Genomic DNA, 22,521 nt, shown 5'->3' on the forward strand with positions numbered 1-22,521 from the left:
CGACACCACAACTCATTCACCTGTTTATTGTTGGTGTGGAAACCATGAAGCAATTGTTCCTGATCCTCTGCCCGGGACACTCTGTGCTGAGCTCTGCCGGCCTGGAGCTCCCAAAGCTGGTGTCGGCTTTTGCTCCCAAATAAACCCTGATGGGACTTTAACCTGGTGTTAAACTTCTTACTGTGTTCACCCCAAGTCCAACACCGGCATCTCCAGCAGTGGAGAGACAGGACAATCTGACTGTCCCTCTCTCTCTTTATCCAACTGAGCAGAAGGTTCAATAATTCACAAGGATGTGCAGCTGAGGTGGATTGGCCCGTGCTAAATTATTGCCCCTTAGTGTCCATCACCGACCGTAATCTCAAACCTCACTCCCCCTGGGGAAGGCACCTGTAACCCAGGCCAGCGGCTGCAAATCCAGCCCGCCGACCGAACACCATCACCGACTCTAATCTGAATGCCCAAGACCGGGGAAGTTTAAGTGTAACCCGGCTGCAAATCCTATATCGGGCGGCACGGTAGCACAGTGGTTAGCACTGCTGCTTCACAGCTCCAGGGTCCCTGGTTCGATTCCCGGCTCGGGTCACTGTCTGTGTGGAGTTTGCACATTCTCCTCGTGTCTGCGTGGGTTTCCTCCGGGTGCTCTGGTTTCCTCCCACAGTCCAAAGATGTGCGGGTTAGGTTGATTGGCCATGCTAAAAATTGCCCCTTAGTGTCCTGAGATGCGTAGGTTAGAGGGATTAGCGGGTAAATATGTGGGGATATGGGGGTAGGGCCTGGGTGGGATTGTGGTCGGTGCAGACTCGATGGGCCGAATGGCCTCCTTCTATACTCTATGATGAGTAAGAGTTTTAACAACACCAGGTTAAAGTCCAACAGGTTTATTTGGTTGCAAATGCCATTAGCTTTCGGAGCGCTGCTCCTTCATCAGATGGAGTGGATATCTGCTCTCAAACAGGGCACAGAGACACAAAATCAAGTTACAGAATACTGATTAAAATGCGAATACTTGCAGCCAACCAAGTGTCAAAGATACAGACAATGTGGGTGGAGGGAGCATTAGGCACAGGTTAAAGAGATGTGTATTGTCTCCAGACAGGACAGCCAGTGAGATTCTGCAAGTCCAGGAGGCAGGCTGTGGGGGTTACTGATAGTGTGACATTAACCCAACATCCCGGTTTAGGCCGGGACAATACACATCTCTTTAACCTGTGCCTAATGCTTCCTCCACTCACATTGTCTGTATCTTTGAGACTTGGTTGACTGTAGAGATTCGCATTCTAATCAGTATTCTGTAACTTGATTTTGTGTCTCTGTGCCCTGTTTGAGAGCAGATTTCCACTCCATCTGACGAAGGAGCAGCACTCCGAAAGCTAATGGTATTTGCTACCAAATAAACCCTGTTGGACTTTAACCTGGTGTTGTTAAAACTCTTCCCGAGTAGTGGAGAGACAGGACAATCTGACTGTCCCTCTCTCTCTCTCTCTCTTTATCCAGCTGAGCAGAAGGTTCAATAATTCACAAGGATGTGCAGCTTAGGTGGATTGGCCGTGCTAAATTGTCCCTTAGTGTCCATCACCGACCTTGATCTCAAACCTCACGCCCGGGGAAGACCCCTCCAACCCAGCCAGACACTGCAGATTTAACCCCGAGCCTAACACCATCACCGATCCCAATCTGAATGTTCAAGCCCGGGGAAGGCACCTGCTAACCGGCCACCGGCTGGAGATTTAACCCCGAGCCAAACAACATCACCGACCCCAATCTGAATACTCACGCCCGGGGGGAAGGCACCTCCAACCCAGCCAGGGACTGCAGATTGAAATTGAACAACGCTAGGCAGTTAACTGTTCCATGCTGTATTCTCCGTGGCAACACACCCACCAATCAGAGACCCCTCACCAAGCAATCAACGTTCTCCTCTTGCGTTGTATAACTTGTTGCTCTCTCGTTCCGGTTGGCAATTTCTTGCGAACTGACCTGATGAGTGCAGGGCCCAAAGCTTTGGTAGTCTGCTTCTTTGTTTTCAGCAATACTGTGCTACAAAATGACGAGGATCATAGCGCCATACAGGGCAGGAGAGACCATTCGGCCCATCGGGTCTGCACCATCACATGAGAAACACCTGAACTCCCACCTAATTCCACTTACCAGTCCTTGGCCCATATCCCTGAATGTTGTGATGAGCCAAGTGCTCATCCAGGTACTTTTTAAAGGATGTGAGGCATCCCGCCTCCCACCACCCTCCCAGGCAGCGCATTCCAGACCCTCACCACCCTCTGGGTTAGAAAGGGGGAGAGTGTGAGACCGGAGGGTACAGTGGCAGAATAAGAGGGTGTTCATTCAAGACAGGTTTGAGGAAGAACTCTCAGAGAGCGGTGAATCCTTGGAATTCTCTACCCCAGGAAGCTGTGAAGACCGAGTCCTTGAACATTTCGGAGACTGAGATCGATAGGTTTTTATTCCGTAGGGGGGGGTCAAGGGTTATGGAGAGAAGGCAGGAAAGTGGACTTACAGAGTTTTAGATCAGCCATGATCTTATTAAAAGGCAGCGTGCATTCAAAGGGCTGAATGGCCTCCCCCATTCCTATCTCATATGGTCTTACAATAGCACAGTAAGAAGTCTCACAGCACCAGGTTAAAGTCCAACAGGTTTATCTGGTAGCACAAGCTTTCGGAGCGCTGCTCCTTCATCAGCTGAAAGCTTGTGTGGCTTGTGCTACCAGATAAACCTGTTGGACTTTAACCTGGTGTTGTGAGACTTCTTACTGTGTTTACCCCAGTCCAACGCCGGCATCTCCACATCATATAACAGCAGCCAGGGCTGTACAGAAAAATCAGTCAATAGACAGACCCTAAATAGATCAAACAATTCTTTGTTCGTTGTTCTTTATTTTTCTTTGTTCTTTGTTCACATCAACAGATCGCCAACGGGATTGGTTGAAGTGACGAGCAAATGGGTTCAACGTGGGACTTTCCTGGTGTTTATTGGAACAAACGAGCGATGTGCGTAAACGGAGTTGTGGCTAACTTCTTCAATTCCTCCCTGAATTTAGTCTGAGTCACTACGTAAATGCAGGTGTTGGTGCAGGAGCTGGAAAGCTGGAACATGTAAGCCACCTGCTGCAGAATATAGCCGGGGTCCGCGTCTCCTTTGTAATAGTGAGTGTTTGTTATTCGGTAATACAGGAAATTAACCACATAGGGCATCCAGAGCACAATGAAGCTGCTGGAAATGGTGAAGAGTAAAATCATTGACTTCCTTCGACTCTCTGTCTCGGGATCGACCCGGGCTCCTCCCTGATTGGAGAGCAAGTCCCGGCGCACCCGATTGGCCACCACAATGTGGCTGACGGTCAGGGCATTGAAGGTCAAGATAAGGACAAATGGCACAATCGGGGTCAGCATCCGGTGGAGCCAATCGTAGCCGATCCACGCCGGCGAGGTGTAAAAGGCCGGTTTGGATTGGCAGAGCCAGGGCACGTTGTCGCTGATGTAAACGGGGTCAAATGTAAAATACCAGGGAAGGTTCTTCAAGCAGAAGACTAGACACACTGCGGCGATGGTCAACGATGCCGTTTTGGGGCTGCAGTACCTGTCTTTCAGGTTCTGGTAGCAAATAGCGATGAGACGGTCCAAGGTGAAGGCGACAGTCAGCCAGACGGAGGTGTCCCTCGCCACACAGAGCAGGACGATGATGCAACTGCACACGGGAGTGATGTACAGGGAAGAGCTTGGGAAGTAGTAGTAAAGAATGCGATTCAGTATCACCTCCGTGACAACCACCATCAAGTCTGCCGCTGCCATAGCCACCAAGTACAGAGTGATGCATCTGGAGAGGCCGCACTTCCCCCGGGATAGAGTCCAGATTGTCACCATGTTCACTGCGAGGAACAAGGGAACAAAAAAAACAGTTATCAAGCACGTAAATATGGTAACCGCGACCGGTCAGGCTTTAGTCCAGATTCAAACAAACATTATAGCAATTCAGATCAATCATGCTGCTGCAGTAACAACAGGGGCTGCCAGGTACAGACAAAGCAGCACCGAAACATGGAACCTTTTATTATTCATTCCTGGGACACGGGTGTCGCTGGCTGGGTCCAGCATTTATTGCCCATCCCTGGCTGTCCCTTGAGAAGGTGGTGGGTGAGCCGCCATCTTGAATCGCTGCAGTCCACGTGCTGTGGGATGACCCACAATGCCGCTAGGGAGGGAATTCCAGGATTTTGACCCAGCGACTGCGAAGGAACGGCTGATATATTTCCAATTCAGAGAAGTGGAGGCTTGGAGGGGAACTTGCAGGTGGGGGTGTTCCCAGGTATCTGCTGCCCTTGTCCTTCTAGATGGAAGTGGTTGTGGGTTTGGAAGGTGCTGCCGAAGGAGCCTTGGTGAGTCGCTGCAGTGCATCTTGTAGATGGTACACACGCTGCTACTGAGCGTCGGTGGTGGAGGGAGTGGGTGTTTGTGGATGGGGGGCCAATCAAGCGGGGCTGCTTTGTCCTGGATGGTGTCGAGCTTCTTGAGTGTTGTTGGAGCCGCTCCCATCCAGGCAAGTGATTTGATTTGATTTATTATTGTCACATGTATTGGGATCCAGTGAAAAGTATTGTTTCTTGCGCGCTATACAGACAAAGCATACCGTTCATAGAGTACATCAGGGCGAAGGATTTGATTTGATTTATTATTGTCACATGTATTGGGATACATAGAAACATAGAAAAACTACAGCACAAAACAGGCCCTTCGGCCCCACAAGTTGTGCCGAACACATCCCTACCTTTTAGACCTACCTATAACCCTCCATCCTATTAAGCTCCATGTACTCATCCAGGAGTCTCTTAAAAGACCCTATTGAGTTTGCCTCCACCACCACTGACGGCAGCCGATTCCACTCGCCCACCACCCTCTGTGTGAAAAACTTACCCCTAACATCTCCCCTGTACCTACCCCCCAGCACCTTAAACCTGTGTCCTCTCGTAGCAGCCATTTCCACCCTGGGAAAAAGCCTCTGAGAGTCCACCCGATCTATGCCTCTCAACATCTTATATACCTCTATTAGGTCTCCTCTCATCCAGTGAAAAGTATTGTTTCTTGCGCGCTATACAGACAAAGCATACCGTACATAGAGAAGGAAAGGAGAGGGTGCAGAATGTACTGTTACAGTTATAGCTAGGGTGTAGAGAAAGATCAACTTAATGCGAGGTAGGTCCATTCAAAAGTCTGACGGCAGCAGGGAAGAAGCTGTTCTTGAGTCGGTTGGTTCGTGACCTCAGACTTTTGTATCTTTTTCCCGACGGAAGAAGGTGGAAGAGAGAATGTCCGGGGTGCGTGGGGGTCCTGGATTATGCTGGCTGCTTTTCCCGAGGCAGCGGGAAGTGTAGACAGAGTCAGTGGATGGGAGGCTGGTTTGCGTGATGGACTGGGCTACATTCACGACCTTTTGTAGTTCCTTGCAGTCTTGGGCAGAGCAGGAGCCAGCATAATCAAGGACCCCACGCACCCCGGACATTCTCTCTTCCACCTTCTTCCGTCGGGAAAAAGATACAAAAGTCTGAGGTCACGTACCAACCGACTCAAGAACAGCTTCTTCCCTGCTGCCGTCAGACTTTTGAATGGACCTACCTCGCATTAAGTTGATCTTTCTCTACACCCTAGCTATGACTGTAACACTACATTCTGCACTCTCTCCTTTCCTTCTCTATGAACGGTATGCTTTGTCTGTATAGCGCGCAAGAAACAATACTTTTCACTGTATCCCAATACATGTGACAATAATAAATCGAATCAAATCAAATCACTAAAGTCGCGCTAACCCCATTTTCCTGTCCTTGTCCCCTATCCTTGAATGTTCAGATATTTCAAGTGCTCATCCAGACATTTTGTTAAGGTTGTGAGGTTTCCGGTCTCCGCTCCCTTCCCAGGCAGCGCATTCCAGATTCCCACCACCCTCTGAGTGAAACAATGTTTCCTCAAATCCCCTCTGAATCTGCTGCCCCTCTCCCTAAAACCGTGCCCCCCTCGTGACTGTCCCATCACCCCCAGGGGAACAGCTGCTCCTTACTCACCCTGTCCACTCCCCTCATAATCTTATACACCTCAATCATGTCCCCCCCCCTCAGCCTCAACAGCAACCATAGCAACTTGCGTGGGTCAAATTGGGTTCAGATAGCCCAGAGAGAGAGAGGTCACCCACCAGTTTCCCAGCAAGCAACTCAGGTGAAGGCCTGGTTGGGGCAGGTTACAGCAGAACGGTGATGATGGTGGTGCATGCAAAAATACTTGATGCATTAGTGGACCAACCAGACAGGCTGTGGTCACTGGCATTGAGAAAGGAGTCGTCCAGATTCACCTTGGCACAGGGCATCATGCACTGCCTTGAGTCCCTGCTCCTGCACTGTAAGGGTGGCACGGTGGCACAGTGGGTTAGCACTGCTGCCTCACAGCGCCAGGGACCCGAGTTCAATTCCCGGCCTCGGGTCACTGTCTGTGTGGAGTTTGCACGTTCTCCCCGTGTCTGCGTGGGTTTCCTCCGGGTGCTCCGGTTTCCTCCCACAGTCCAAAGATGTGCAGGTTAGGTGCATTGGCCGTGCTAAATTGCCCCTTAGTGTCCAAAGATGTGCAGGTTAGGTGGATTGACCATGCTAAATTGCCCCTTAGTGTCCAAAGATGTGCAGGTTAGGTGGATTGACCATGCTAAATTGCCCCTTAGTGTCCAAAGATGTGCCGGTTAGGTGGATTGGCCACGCTAAATTGCCCCTCAGTGTTCAAAGATGTACAGGTTAGGTGGATTGGCCATGCTAAATTGCCCCTCAGTGTTCAAAGATGTACAGGTTAGGTGGATTGGCCATGCTAAATAGCCTCTTAATGTCCAAAGATGTGCAGGTTAGGTGGATTGGCCATGCTAAATTGCCCCTTAGTGTCCAAAGATGTACAGGTTAGGTGGATTGGCCATGCTAAATTGTCCCTCAGTGTTCAAAGATGTACTGGTTAGGTGGATTGGCCATGCTAAATTGTCCCTTAGTGTCCAAAGATGTACAGGTTAGGTGGATTGGCCATGCTAAATTGCCCCTTAGTGTCCAAAGATGTGCAGGTTAGGTGGATTGGCCATGCTAAATTGTCCCTTAGTGTCCAAAGATGTACAGGTTAGGTGGATTGGCCATGCTAACTTGCCCCTTAGTGTCCAAAGATGTGCAGGTTAGGTGGATTGGCCATGCTAAATTGTCCCTTAGTGTCCAAAGATGTACAGGTTAGGTGGATTGGCCATGCTAACTTGCCCCTTAGTGTCCAAAGATGTGCAGGTTAGGGGGATTGGCCATGCTAAATGGTCCCTTAGTGGCCAAAGATATACAGGTTAAGGGGATTGGCCATGGTAACTTGCCCCTTGGTTTCGAAAGATTAGGGGGATTAGCGGGGTTATGCTTGGGGTTACAGGGTACAGGTCTGGGAGGGATTGCCCCTTCATGTCAGGGGGATTACATGGGGTAGAAAGGACAGAGCCTGGGTGGGATTGTTGTCGGTGCAGACTCGATGGGCCGAATGGCCTCCTTCTGCACTGTAGGGATTCTGTGATTCTACGATTTCTGCCTTGCAAGTGGTGGAACCCCATGCCAACATCACGAAACTAAAATACCTGCTTGCCGCTGTCTTAACTTCCATTAGGACGGGAGGTGACATCCTAGTGGTATTATTGCTAGACTATTAATCCAGAAACTCAGCTAATGTTCTGGGGACCCGGGTTCGAATCCCCGCCACGGCAGATGGTGGAATTTGAATTCAATGAAAAAGTATCTGGGATTAAGAATCTACTGATGACCCATTGTCGGAAAAACCCATCTGGTTCCCTTTAGGGAAGGAAATCTGCCGTCCTTACCCTGGTCTGGCCTACATGTGACTCCAGAGCCACAGCCAATGTGGTTGACTCTCAACTGCCCTCCAAGGGGCAACGAGGGATGGGCAATAAATGCTGGGCCCAGCCATGTTATCCCATGAATGAATTTTTTAAAAGTCAGAGGTCTGCCGATGTATCTATATTTGCAGTGGAATCTCATAAGGTCACAGGCAGGTGTAGACCCCTAGGCTCTTCAAACCTGGCTGATCTATGCCACCCTCAACTCCTTTTTTGTGCCATTTCCCCAAAGACCTCCATTCCTCGATCTATCAAACATTTCTCCCACCTCCAGTTCAAATACTTCTAATGATCCAGCCTCCGCCATCCTTTGGGGCAGAGAATTCCAGAGATTCACCGCTCTCTGCGGGAAGAAATGTTTATGCCCCTCCAACCACTGGCTCTCTATCTTGTAGCTATGTCCCCTTGTTTGAGACTCTCCCATGTGACATCGCGTACAAGATGAAGGCATGTAAAATCGCCAGCACCGAACGCACCCCTCCCTGATGAGCTCAACGCATTCTGTACCCATTTTAAGCAAGAGGTCAGCGATAGCATGCCCTCCACCCTGGAAGCCCTGGATGAACCTGTATCTGGGGTCATCATTGCAGATGTCAGAGCAGCTTTCTCAAAGGTCAACCCACGGAAAGCGACTGGCCCGGATGGGGTACCCGGACGTGCACTCAGATCCCGCGCGGATCAGCTGGTGGGTTATTCACAGACATCTTCAACCTCTCTCTACAACAATCTGAGGTCCCGATCTGCTTCAACAAGACCACCATCATCCCGGTACCTAAGAAAAACCAAGCAGCCTTAATGACTATCGGCCGGTGGCTCTGACATCCATCATTATGAAGTGCTTCGAAAGGTTAGTCATGGCACGAATCAATTCCAGCCTCCCGGACAACCTGGATCCACTACAGTTTGCCGACCACCGCAACAGGTCCACAGCAGACTGGCCCTGCCCTGGCCCTGCACTCAACCCTGGAACACCGAGATAACAAGGACACCTATGTCAGACTCCTATTTATTGACTACAGCTCAGCCTTCAACACCATTATTCCCACAAAACCCATCTCCAAACTCCGTGTCCTGGGCCTCGGCTCCTCCCTCTGCGACTGGATCCTGAACTCCCGAACCCACAAACCACAATCAGTAAGGATCGGCAATGACACCTCCTCCACGATCATCCTCAACACCGGTGCCCCACAAGGCTGTGTTCTCAGCTCCCTACTATACTCCTTATACACCTGTGACTGTGCGGCCAAATTCCCCTCCAATTCGATTTTCAAGTTTGCTGACGACACCACCGTAGTGGGTCGGATCTCAAACAATGACGAGACAGAGTACAGGAATGAGATAGAGAATCTGGTGAACTGGTGCAGCAACAATAATCTCTCCCTCAATGTCAACAAAACGAAGGAGATTGTCATCGACTTTAGGAAGTGTAAAGGAGAGCATGCCCTTGTCTACATCAATGGGGACGAAGTAGAAATGGTCGAGAGTTACATATTTTTACGTGTCCAGATCACCAACAGCCTGTCCTGGTCCCTCCATGCTGATGCGATAGTTACGAAAGCGCCACCAACGCCTCTACTTTCTCAAGAGACTAAGGAAATTTGGAATGTCCGCTACGCCTCGCACCAACCGATGCACCATAGAAAGCATCCTTTCTGGTTGTATCACAGCTCGGTTATAGCTCCTGCTCTGCCCAAGACCGCAAGGAACTACAAAGGGTTGTGAATGTAGCCCAATTCATCACGCAAACCAGCCTCCCATCCATTGACTCTGTCTACACTTCCCGCTGCCTCGGGAAAAGCAGCCAGCATAATCAAGGACTCCGGACATTCTCTCTTCCACCTTCTCCCGTTGGGATTAGGATGCAAAAGTCTGAGGTCACGTACCAACCGACTCAAGAACAGCTTCTTCCCTGGTGCCATTAGACTTTTGAATGGACCTATCTTATATTAAGTTGATCTTTCTCTACACCCTAGCTATGACTGTAACACTACATTCTGCACCCTCTCCTTCCCTTCTCCCCTCGATACCCTATGAATGGTATGCTTTATCTGTATAGCGCGCAAAAAACAATGTATACTAATACATGGAAGGCGGCACGGTGGCACAGCGGGTTAGCACTGCTGCCTCACAGCACCGGGGATCCAGGTTCGATTCCCGGCTTGGGTCACCGTCTGCGCGGAGTCTGCACATTCTCTCCGTGCCTGCGTGGGTTTCCTCCGGGTGCTCTGGTTTCCTCCCACAGTCCGAAAGACGCGCTGGTTAGGGTGCATTGGCCGAGCTAAATTCTCCCTCAGTGTTACCCGAACAGGCGCCGGAGTGTGGCGACTAGGGAACTTCATGGGAGTGTTAATGTAAGCCGACTTGTGACACGAATTAATAAACAATTTTTTTTAAAATCGGACAGCGAATTCCAGGCACCCACCACCCACTGCGTTAAAAAATTCTTCCTCATGTCCCATCTACACCTGTTGCCACTTATCTTGAATCTATGTCCCCCGGTTCTAGAACTCTCCGCCAAGGGAATCTATTTTATCCTGCCTAATCTATCCCTTTCCCTCATTATTTTGGACACCTCAATCAAGTCACCTCCTCAGCCTTCTTTGTTCCAAGGATATTAACCCCAACCTCTCTAAACTCTCCTCATGGCTACACCTTTCTATCCCTGAACTCATTCTAGTGAACCTCCTCTCCAGAGCAACGACATCCTTCCTGTAATGTGGTGACCAGAACTGAGCATAATAATAGAGGAAGACAGGGTGGAAACTGCAGAGGTTTGACTAGAATCTTCCAATTCTCCTTGGATACACAGGGGGGGGGGGGGGGGGGGGGGGGTGACTGGGGACTGGACAGTTAAAGTTTAAGTTTATTTATCAGCGTCACAAGTAGGCTTACATTCCATAAGAACATAAGAACTAGGAGCAGGAGTAGGCCATCTGGCCCCTCGAGCCTGCTCCGCCATTCAATAAGATCATGGCTGATTCTTTTCGTGGACTCAGCTCCACTTACCCGCCCGCTCACCGTAACCCTTAATTCCTTTACTGTTCAAAAATCTATCTATCCTTGCCTTAAAAACATTCAATGGGGTAGCCTCAGTGGGCAGGGAATTCCACAGATTCACAACCCTTTGTGTGAAGAAGTTCCTCCTCAACTCAGTCCTAAATCTGCTTCCCCTTATTTTGAGGCCATGCCCCCTAGTTCTAGTTTCACCCGCCAGTGGAAACAACTTCCCTGCTTCTATCTTATCTATTCCCTTCATAATCTTATATGTTTCTATAAGATCTCCCCTCATTAGAAATATAGAAACCCTACAGTGCAGAAGGAGGCCATTCGGCCCATCGAGTCTGCACCGACCACAATCCCACCCAGGCCCTACCCCCACATATTTTACCCACTAATCCACGCATCTCAGGACTCTAAGGGGCAATTTTTAACCTGGCCAATCAACCTAACCCGCACATCTTTGGACTGTGGGAGGAAACCGGAGCAAACCCATGCAGACACGAGGAGAATGTGCAAACTCCACACAGACAGTGACCCGAGCCGGGAATCGAACCCGGGACCCTGGAGCTGTGAAGCAGCAGTGCTAACCCGCTGTGCTACCGTGCCGCCTTCTTCTGAATTCCAATGAGTATAGCCGCAGTCTACTCAGTCTCTCCTCATAATCCAACTCCCTCAACTTTGGAATCAACCCAGTGAATCTCCTCTGCACCCCCTCCAGTGCCAGTATATCCTTTCTCAAGTAAGGAGACCAAAACTGTACACAGTACTCCAGGTGTGGCCTCACCAGCACCTTATACAGCTGTAACATAACCTCGCTGTTTTTAAACTCCATCCCTCTCGCAATGAAGGACAAAATTCCATTTGCCGCGTTAATTACCTGCTGCACCTGCAAACCAACTTTTTGTGATTCATGCACAAGGACACCCAGGTCCCTCTGCACAGCAATTAACACCGCAATGAATTTACTGTGAAAATCCCCGAGTTACCCGGGTCCCTGGCGCTGTGAGGCAGCGTTGCTAACCACTGTACCACTGTGTCGCCCACTTGGAACACATTTGTTAAAAAAAAGACAGGGTAAAGACAAGCCCAGCAATTACAGGTGAGTCGGGATAAGCTCAGTGATGGGAAAACCTTCTGGGAGCCACATTAACATTCGTACCGACAAAAATGGATGCATTAAAGAAAGTCCCAAGTGAATAAGTGAAGCACAAATCATCTCTGAATAATTTGATTGAGTTTTTTCAGCAGTTGTAAGAGAGAGGCTGGATGTCGACAATGCCTTTGATGAGAACTTGCAAAGAATAAGCATTTGACAAAATGGCACAGGATTGATAGGGATCCAGGGCGGCACGGTGGCACAGTGGTTAGCACTGCTGCCTCACAGCGCCAGGGACCCGGGTTCGATTCCCGGCTTGAGTCACTGCGCGGACTTTGCACATTTTCCCCATGTCTGCATGGGTTTCCCACGTCTGGTGGAAGCGGGCACATTAGCAACAAGAGGCATCCGGATGAGTGCTCCGGTTTCCTCCCACAGTCCAAAAGATGTGCGGGTTAGGTGCATTGGCCATGCTAAATTGCCCCTTAGTGTCCCGGGATGTGTAGGTTAGGGGGATTAGTCGGAAGCAGAGAGTCGGAATAAATGGGTGCTTTTCTGGTTGGCAGATGGTAACTAGTGGCGTGCCGCAGGGATCGGTACTGGGGCCTCAACTATTTACCATTTATATAGACGATCTGGAGGAGGGGACGGAGTGTAGGGTAACAAAGTTTGCAGACGACACAAAGATAAGTGGGAAAGTGAATCGTGTGGAGGGCGTAGAAGGTCTGCAGAGAGATTTGGACAGGCTGAGTGAGTGGGCGAGGATCTGGCAGATGGAATATAACGTTGACAAATGCGAGGTTATTCACTTTGGAGGAAATAATAGCAAATTGGATTATTATCTAAATGGAAAAAAATTACAACATGCTGCTGTGCAGAGGGACCTGGGGGTCCTTGTGCATGAGACGCAAAAACCCAGTCTGCAGGTGCAACAGGTGATCAAGAAGGCAAATGGGATGTTGGCCTATATCGCAAGGGGGATAGAATATAAAAGCAGAGATGTCTTGCTGCATCTGTACAGGGCATTGGTGAGGCCGCAGCTGGAATACTGTGTGCAGTATTGGTCCCCTTATTTGCGGAAGGATATATTGGCCTTGGAGGGAGTGCAGAGAAGGTTCACCAGGTTGATACCAGAGATGAGGGGTGTTGATTATGAGGAGAGACTGAGCAGATTGGGTTTGGACTCGTTGGAATTTAGAAGGCTGAGGGGGGATCTTATAGAGACCTATAAGATAATGAAGGGGCTGGATAGGGTAGAGGTGGAGAGATTCTTTCCACTGAGAAAGGAAGCTAGAACTAGAGGGCACAGCCTCAAAATAAAGGGGGGTCAGTTTAGGACAGAGTTGAGGAGGAACTTCTTCTCTCAGAGGGTGGTGAATCTCTGGAATTCTCTGCCCACTGAAGTGGTGGAGGCTACCTCGTTGAATATGTTTAAATCACGGATAGATGGATTCCTGATCGGTAAGGGAATTAGGGGTTATAGGGATCAGGCGGGTAAGTGGGACTGATCCACTTCAGATCAGCCATCATAGAAATCATAGAAACCCTACAGTGCAGAAGGAGGCCATTCGGCCCATCGAGTCTGCACCGACCACAATCCCACCCAGCCCTACCCCCACATATTTACCCGCTAATCCCTCTAACCTACGCATTTTAGAATTCTAAGGGGCAATTTTTAACCTGGCCAATCAACCTAACCCGCACATCTTTGGACTGTGGGAGGGAACCGGAGCACCCGGAGGAAACCCACGCAGACACGAGGAGAATGTGCAAACTCCACACAGACAGTGACCCGAGCCAGGAATCGAACCCGGGACCCTGGAGCTGTGAAGCAGCAGTGCTAACCACTGTGCCGCCCTGATCTTATTGAGCCATGATCTTATTGAATGGCGGAGCAGGCTCGAGGGGCTAGATGGCCTACTCCTGCTCCTATTTCTTATGTTCTTAAATATGTGGGGTTACGGGGATGGGGCCTGGGTGGGATTGTTGTCGTTGCAGGCTCGATGGGCCGAATGGCCTCTTTCTGCACTGTAGGGATTCTATGGTTCTATTATATAAATATCATGGCTACCAGAGCAGGTCAGAGGCTGGGAATCCTGCGGGGAGTAACTCACCTCCTGACTCCCCAAAGCCTGTCCACTATCTACAAGGCACAAGTCAGGAGTGTGATGGAACACTCCCCACTTGCCTGGATGAGTGCGGCTCCAACAACACTCAAGAAGCTCGACACCATCCAGGACAAAGCAGCCCCGCTTGATTGGCCCCCCATCCACAAACACCCACTCCCTCCACCACCGACGCTCAGTAGCAGCGTGTGAACCATCTACAAGATGCACTGCAGCGACTCACCAAGGCTCCTTCGACAGCACCTCCCAAATGCATAACTGCTGCCTTCGAGAAGGACAAGGGCAGCAGATACCTGGGAACACCACTCCCTGGAGTATTTGGAGTATTGCGTGCAGTAATCCTTCTGGTCGCCAGAAGGAAGCGGAAGCTTTGGAGAGCACGCAAAGAAGGTTCACCAGGATGTTGCCGGGTCTCGAGGGTGTCGGCTATGAGGAGAGGTTGGATAAACTAGGATTGTTTTCACTGGGAAAGACGGAGGCTGAGGGGGAGACCTGGTCTACAAAATGATGAGAGGCACAGACAGGGTGGATAGTCAGAGGCTTTTCCCCCAGGGTGCAAGTGCCAATTACACGGGGGGGCACAGGTTCAGGGTGAGAGGGGGGGAAGGTTTAAGGGAGATGTGCGGGGGAAGTTTTTCACACAGAGAGCGGTGGGTGCCTGGAACACGTTCCCAGAATAGCTGGTGGAAGCGGGCACATTCGCAACAAGAGGCACCTGGATAGGGACATGAATAGGGAGGGAATAGAGGGATATGGACTGAGTAAGGACAGAAGGGTTTTTTAGATTAGTTAGGGTGCCATGATTGGCACAGGCTTGGAGGGCCGAAGGGCCTGTCCCTGTGCTGTACTTGTCTTTGTTCTTTGTTCTCTTTGGAGGTTCCTCTCCGAGTCACTCACCACCCGGACTTCATCCTGAATCCATAGAATCCCTGCAGTGCAGAAAGAGGCCACTTGGCCCATCGAAACTGCGCTGACAACAATCCCACCCCGCGCATCCACCCAGCTAATCCTCCTGACACTAAGGGGCAATTTAGCACGGCCAATTAGCCTAACTGGCACATCGTTGGACAGTGGGAGGAAACCGGAGCACCCGGAGGAAACCCACGCAGACACGGGGAGAACGTGCAGACTCCGCACAGACACAGCGACCCGAGCCGGGAATCGAACCCGGGTCCCTGGTGCTGTGAGGCAGCAGTGCTAACCACTGTACCACCACGCCAGTGGAAATATACCCCCCGTTCCTTCACTGTCGCTGGGTCACTGGGCCCTCCAGTCCCGTGCCAATCACAACACCCTAACTAAACTATAAAAACCCTTCTGCCCTTTGGTCCGTATCCCTCTATTCCCTCCCTATTCATCTACCCATCCAGATGCCTCTTAAATGTTGCGAATGTGCCTGCTTCCACCACCCACTCTGGCAGCGCGTTCCAGGCACCCACCCCCCCTCTGTGTGAAAAACTTCCCCCACACATCTCCCTTAAACTTCCCCCCCCTCTCACCCTGAACCTGTGCCCCCCGTGTAATTGACACTTCCCCCCCTGGGGAAAAAGCCTCTGACGCTCCACCCTGTCTGTGCCTCTCGTAATTTTGAAGACCCTCTATCAGGAACTCCCTCCCTAACAGCACTGTGGGTGTACCTACACCACACGGGACTGCAATGGGTTCAAGATGGCGGCTCACCCACCACCTTCTCAAGGGGCAATTAGCCCATGGGCAGTAAATGCTGACCCAGCCAGCGATGTCCCAGATATGAATAGACAGGGACACAGCAAGGCAATCTATCCCAGGAAACTGCTCCAGAAAGCCCAGACATAAGGGCGGCACGGTAGCACAGTGGTTAGCACTGCTGCTTCACAGCTCCAGGGTCCCGGGTTCGATTCCCGGCTCGGGTCACTGTCTGTGTGGAGTTTGCACATTCTCCTCGTGTCTGCGTGGGTTTCCTCCGGGTGCTCCGGTTTCCTCCCACAGTCCAAAGATGTGCAGGTTAGGTTGATTGGCCAGGTTAAAAAAATTGCCCCCTAGAGTCCTGGGATGTGTAGGTTAGAGGGATTAGTGGGTAAATATGTGGGGGTAGGGCCTGGGTGGGATTGTGGTCGGTGCAGACTCGATGGGCCGAATGGCCTCCTTCTGCACTGTAGGGTTTCTATTCTTCTTCTCTAAGGACAGTGAACCAACCGACTCAAGAACAGCTTCTTCCCTGCTGCTGCCGTCAGAATGGACCTACCTCGCATTGAGTTGATCTTTCTCTACACCCTAGCTATGATTGTAACACTACATTCTGCACTCTCCCCTTTCCTTCTCTATGAACGGTATGCTTTGTCTGTATAGCGCGCAAGAAACAAAACTTTTCACTGTATCCCAATACATGTGACAATAATAAATCAGATCAAAAATCAACAGCAGTCCTGCCGTCAAGCTGCGGTTCAAATATTTCATAAGATACCTTCCTCGCTTACCAGGAACCCCGATAGCTGCCAGGAGAGGGTAATAGAACGCGTAAATCAGATCGATAAATGTCTCATACATGTTCCGAAGGTGAACCTCCAAACGCTGGCTGGTGTTAACAAGTGATCAGGCACCACGGTACAAGGGAGATCATTTATTGATGCAGCAAGTCCTTCGAGAGACAATTAAGCTGCTTCCTAATTATTTACAGGGCTCTGCACAAACAGATTTCCACATCACTTTCAGTGAGCAAGTACATCGTGTTCGCTGCGGTTCGCTTTTCAAACTCATTGTTGCCACGCTTGATTTGGTTAAAATCTCTTTGCAGCCCTATCCTCTTTATTGTTATTCATCCGTGGGACACGGGCGTCGCTAGCTGGGCCCAGAATTTATTGCCCATCCCTCGTTGCCCCTTGAGAAGGTGGTGGTGAGCCGCCATCTTGAATCCGCCGCAGTCCGCGTGCTGTGGGTTGACCCACAATGCCGTTCGGGAGGGAATTCCAGCATTTTGACCCCAGCGACTGCGATGGAACGGCCGATATATTTCCCAGTCAGGATGGTGAGTGGCTCGGAGGGGAACCTCCAGGTGGGGATGTTCCCAGGTATCTGCAGCCCTCGTCCTTCTAGATGGGAGAGGTGATGGGTTTGGAAGGTGCTGTCGAAGGAGCCTTGGTGAGTTGCTGCATCTTGTAGATGGTACACATGGCTGCTACTGAGCGTCGGTGGTGGAGGGAGTGGGTGTTTGTGGATGGGGGGCCAATCAAGCGGGGCTGCTTTGTCCTGGATGGTGTCGAGCTTCTTGAGTGTTGTTGGAGCCGCACCATCCAGGCAAGTGGGGAGTATTCCATCACACTCCTGACTTGTGCCTTGTAGATGCTGGACAGTCTCTGGGGAGTCAGGAGGTGAGTTACTCTCCGCAGGATTCCCAGCCTCTGACCTGCTCTGGTAGCCTCTGTGTTTCTGTAGTGAGTCCAGTTGAGTTTCTGGTCAATATCCTTTCCATACCTTCCAGTTCTGACTATTGGCTTCACTGTAGATCTAACTCATATCTGCCGGAATTCTACCTCCCCGCACGCCATGGAATCGGAGCGGGCAAGGGGCGGACAATGGAAATGTCCGTTAACCTCGGGGGAGGGGATTTTCCAGTCTCGGCTCGAGCAAGGCCGTAAAATCCCGCCAAAAACTCAGTAGTTAAAAGTCCAATTTTTCATAGAATCATCTTAAATTAATTCAGTTTATTTATTAGTGTCACAAGTAAGGCTTACATTAACACTGCAATGAAGTAACTGTGAAAATCCCCCTAGTCGCCACACTCCGGCGCCTGTTCGGGGACACGGAGGGAGAATTTAGCACGGCCAATCCACCTAACCAGCACATCTTTCGGACTGTGGGAGGAAACCGGAGGAAACCCACGCAGACACGGGGAGAACGTGCAGACTCCACACAGACAGTGACCCGAGCTGGGAATCAAACCCGGGACCCTGGCGCTGTGAGGCAGCAGTGCTAACCACTGTGCCACCGTGTCGCCCATGCAGCCTTCCTCACAGAACAGAAACCTCCGCATTTGGAATATGGTGTACAGTTCTGGTTGCCACACTACCCGAAGGTTGTCTAAGCTTTGGAGAGGGTACAGGAAACGTTTATCCCAGGTGTTACCTGGTTTGGAGGGTATTAGCTGTGAGGAGAGATTAGACAAACTTGGTTTGTTTTCACTTGAACGTTGGAGGCTGAGGGGGTGAACTGATAGATGTTTCCAAAATGATGAGAGGCACGGATAGAATGGATAATGGCGGCACGGTGGCACAGTGGTTGGCACTGTTGCCTCACAGCGCCAGGGACCCGGGTTCAATTCTGGCCTTGGGTGACTGCCTGTGTGGAGTTTGCACATTCTCCTCGTATCTGCGTGGGTTTCATCCAGTTCCCTCCCACACTCCAAAGATGTGCAGGTTAGGTGGATTGGCCGTGCTGAATTGTCCCTTAGTGTCCAAAGATGTGCAGGTTAGGTGGATTGGCCGTGCTAAATTGTCCCTTAGTGTCCAACGATGTGCAGGTTAGGTGGATTGGCCATGCTAAATTGTCCCTTAGTGTCCAAAGATGTGCAGGTTAGGTGGATTGGCCATGCTAAATTGTCCCTTAGTGTCCAACGATGTGCAGGTTAGGTGGATTGGCCATGCTAAATTGTCCCTTAGTGTCCAAAGATGTGCAGGTTAGGTGGATTGGCCATGCTAAATTGTCCCTTAGTGTCCAACGATGTGCAGGTTAGGTGGATTGGCCATGCTAAATTGTCCCTTAGTGTCCAAAGATGTGCAGGTTAGGTGGATTGGCCATGCTAAATTGTCCCTTAGTGTCCAACGATGTGCAGGTTAGGTGGATTGGCCATGCTAAATTGTCCCTTAGTGTCCAAAGATGTGCAGGTTAGGTGGATTGGCCATGCTAAATTGTCCCTTAGTGTCCAACGATGTGCAGGTTAGGTGGATTGGCCATGCTAAATTGTCCCTTAGTGTCCAAAGATGTGCAGGTTAGGTGGATTGGCCATGCTAAATTGTCCCTTAGTGTCCAACGATGTGCAGGTTAGGTGGATTGGCCATGCTAAATTGTCCCTTAGTGTCAGGGGCCTAAATACATGGGGTAACGGGGATCGGGTCTGGGTGGGATTGTTTGGTACAGACTCGATGGGCCAAATGGCCTCCTTCTACACTGTCGGGGTTCAATGTTAGTCGGGGTCTCCGGGGAATCACTGATTAACCTCCCTGTAGGACACGTTGAATATGAGCTCCCTGGGGGTTGGTAATTCCCTTACCATGTGGAGCTCATTATACCGAGCCCTGTATAAAGCAAGACCCTGAGTGGGTCCATTATTGCAATGTCCCAGTCGGGGTCTGTTGCATTCACAAAAGGCTTGTAGATTTTGGTTTGCAAATACAAGTATGCTCACGTTTTCAGAGAAGGATATATCCTCAAAACAGCCAGAACCTCAGAGAGATAAACCCAATTCCTAGCAGCTTCCAGTCTCCAGACTTCAGAGAGGGGCAAAGAGAGGAAAAGACTGCTCTCCCTTAACTCAAAAACATCACTAAAACAGCATCGAAAACAGCCTTTTGTAGTTCCTTGCGGTCTTGGGCAGAGCAGGAGCCCAGACCAAGCTGTGATACAACCAGGAAGAATGCTTTCTATGGTGCATCTGTAAAAGTTGGTGAGAGTCGTGGCGGACATGTCAGATTCCCTTAGCCTCCTGAGAAAGTAGAGGCGTTGGTGGGGCTTTCTTAACTATAGTGTCGGCATGGGGGGGACCAGGACAGGTTGTTGGTGATCTGGACACCTAGAAACATGAAGCTCTCGACCCTTTCTACTTTATTCCCGTTGATGTAGACAGGGGCATGTTCTCCTTTACGCTTCCTGAAGTCGATGACAATCTCCTTTGTTTTGTTGACATTAAGGGAGGGATTATTATTGCCGCACCAGTTCACCAGATTCTCTATCTCATTCCTGTTCTCTGTCTCGTCATTGTTTGAGATCCGACCCACTACGGTGGTGTCGTCAGCAAAACTTGAAAATGGAGTTGGAGGGGTAAGCCCACAAATGCTTCTACTTTCTCAGAAGACTAAGGAAATTTGGCATGTCAGCTACAACTCTCACCAACTTTTACAGATGCTCCATAGAAAGCATTCTTTCTGGTTGTATCACAGCTTGGTCTGGGCTCCTGCTCTGCTCAAGACCGCAAGGAACTACAAAGTGACCTGAACGTAACCCAGTCCCATCACGCAAATCAGCCTCCCATCCATTGACTCTGTCTACACTTCCCGCTGCCTCGGGGAAAAGCAGCCAGATAATCAAGGACCCCACACACCCCGGACATTCTCTCTTCCATCTTCTTCCGTCGGGAAAAAGATACAAAAGTCTGAGGTCACGTACCAATCGACTCGAGAACAGCTTCTTCCCTGCTGCTGTCAGACTTTTGAATGGACCTACCTTGCATTAAGTTGATCTTTCTCTACACCCTAGCTATGACTGCAACACTATATCCTGCACTCTCTCCTTTCCTTCTCTATGAACGGTATGCTTTGTCTGTATAGCGCGCAAGAAACAATACTTTTCACTGTATCCCAATACATGTGACAATAATAAATCAAATCAAATCATAAAAAAAGCTTCCCTTAATGCCACAAAAAACAGTAGCAGTCGGCTGCAGTAGGTTTCCGAAGGCGTCGGATGGAGAGAGTTTGCTAGGAACAGATAAACACATTTCTGAGTATGTTATGGAACACACTGCACGCAACAACTCGCTGGCTTTGTTAATCTTCAACTGAACATTGAGAATCACAGTGGGAAGTCTCACAACACCAGGTTAAAGTCCAGCAGGTTTGTCTGGAATCAGGAGCTTTCGGAACGCTGCCCCTTCAGCAGGCGAGTGTTAATGGCGGCACGGTGGCACAGTGCTTAGACAGATTAGTGAGGGAATCGAGGGCCATGGGGATAAGGTCGGTGAGTGAAGTTGAGGATTAGCACTGCTGCCTCCCAGCGCCAGGGACCCGGGTTCAACTCCCGACTTGGGTCACTGTCTGTGCGGAGTTTGCACGTTCTCCTGGTGTCTGCGTGGGTTTCCTCCGGGTGCTCCGGTTTCCTCCCACAGTCTGAAAGACGTGCAGGTTAGATGGATTGGCCATGCTAAATTGTCCCTTAGTGTCCAAAGATGTGAAGGTTAGGTGGATTGGCCATGCTAAATTGTCCCTTAGTGTCCAAAGATGTGCTGGTTAGGTGGATTGGCCATGCTAAATTGCCCCTTAGTGTCCAAAGATGTGCAGGTTAGGTGGATTGGCCGTGCTAAATTGCCGCTTAGTGTCCAAAGATGTGCGGGTTAAGTAGACTTGCCATATTACATTGCCCATTGGTGTCCAAAGATGTGCAGATTAGGCGGACTTGCCACATTAAATTGCCCCTCAGTGTCCAAGAATGTGTAGGTTAGGTGGATTGGCCATGTTAAATTGCCCCTTAGTGTCCAAAGATGTGCGGGTTAGGTGTATTGGCCATGCCAAATTGCCCCTTAGTGTCCAAAGATATGCAGGTTAGGTGTATTGGCCATGCTAAATTGCCCCTTAGTGTCCAAAGATATGCAGGTTAGGTGGATTGGCCATGCTAAATTGCCCCTTAGTGTCCAAAGATGTGCGGGTTAGGTGGATTGGCCATGCTAAATTGCCCCTTAGAGTCCAAAGATGTGCAGGTTAGGTGGATTGGCCATGCTAAATTGCCCCTTAGTGTCCAAGGATGTGCAGGTTAGGTGGATTGGCCGTGCTAAATTGCCCCTTAGAGTCCAAAGATGTGCGGGTTAGGTGTATTGGCCACGCTAAATTGCCCCTTAGTGTCAGGAGGAATTAGCAGGGTAAATACGTGGAGTTAAGGCAATAGGACCTGGGTGGGATTGTTGTCGGTGCAGGCTCGATGGGCCGAATGGCCTCCTCCTGCATTGTAGGGATTCTATGATTTTTCACAGTGACTTCATTGCGGTGTTAATGTGAGCCTACTTGTGACACTAATAAGTAAACTTTAAAAACTTTGAACTTATTCAAGATTGCCCCATGATCCTTTCTGTCCCATCGGGACAAACTTAATAATAAACAACTGTGCTGCACTTAAATAAGGGTAATTAGAAAGGGATAAGTTGTCTGGACTGTATTGGGAAAGGAATTGAGATGTTCCTGGAAATACTTCATGACTCACGACAAAGAAATGTCCCATCGAGGAAGAAGGATTCTCAGAAGGAGATAAATTAACCAGAGTTAGCTGAGAAAGTTACAGTTCATATTAAACAATAATATACAACTTGGCAATGATTCTTGGTAACGCAGAGGTTTGGGAAAGATTTAAAAGATTACTGAAACCAATACAGAAGGAGAAGATAAACCAGGTTAAGTTTAAAAACTAGGTCGTTCAGTGTGTTCAAGGCTGAG

At 49.9% G+C, this 22,521-nt stretch overlaps 1 protein-coding gene across 3 annotated transcripts in view; it reads right to left on the reverse strand.

Annotated features, from left to right (window-relative positions):
• Positions 1-2,444: 2,444 nt before the first annotated feature.
• Positions 2,445-22,521, reverse strand: part of LOC144481683 (putative G-protein coupled receptor 139) — a 57,052-nt gene continuing 36,975 nt past the window's right edge. For 2 of the 3 annotated variants that reach the window (XM_078200818.1, XM_078200819.1), the window contains one exon: positions 2,445-3,884. In XM_078200818.1, the coding sequence (XP_078056944.1) occupies positions 2,986-3,879 (894 nt within the window). In that variant the 5' untranslated portion in view covers positions 3,880-3,884 and the 3' untranslated portion in view covers positions 2,445-2,985. The remainder of the gene's footprint in view (positions 3,885-22,521) is intronic. The other variant, XM_078200820.1, reaches the window with a different exon arrangement.

This window comes from Mustelus asterias, chromosome 31, assembly GCF_964213995.1.
Source record: "Mustelus asterias chromosome 31, sMusAst1.hap1.1, whole genome shotgun sequence".
In the NCBI taxonomy this organism is placed as follows: Eukaryota; Metazoa; Chordata; class Chondrichthyes; order Carcharhiniformes; family Triakidae; genus Mustelus; species Mustelus asterias.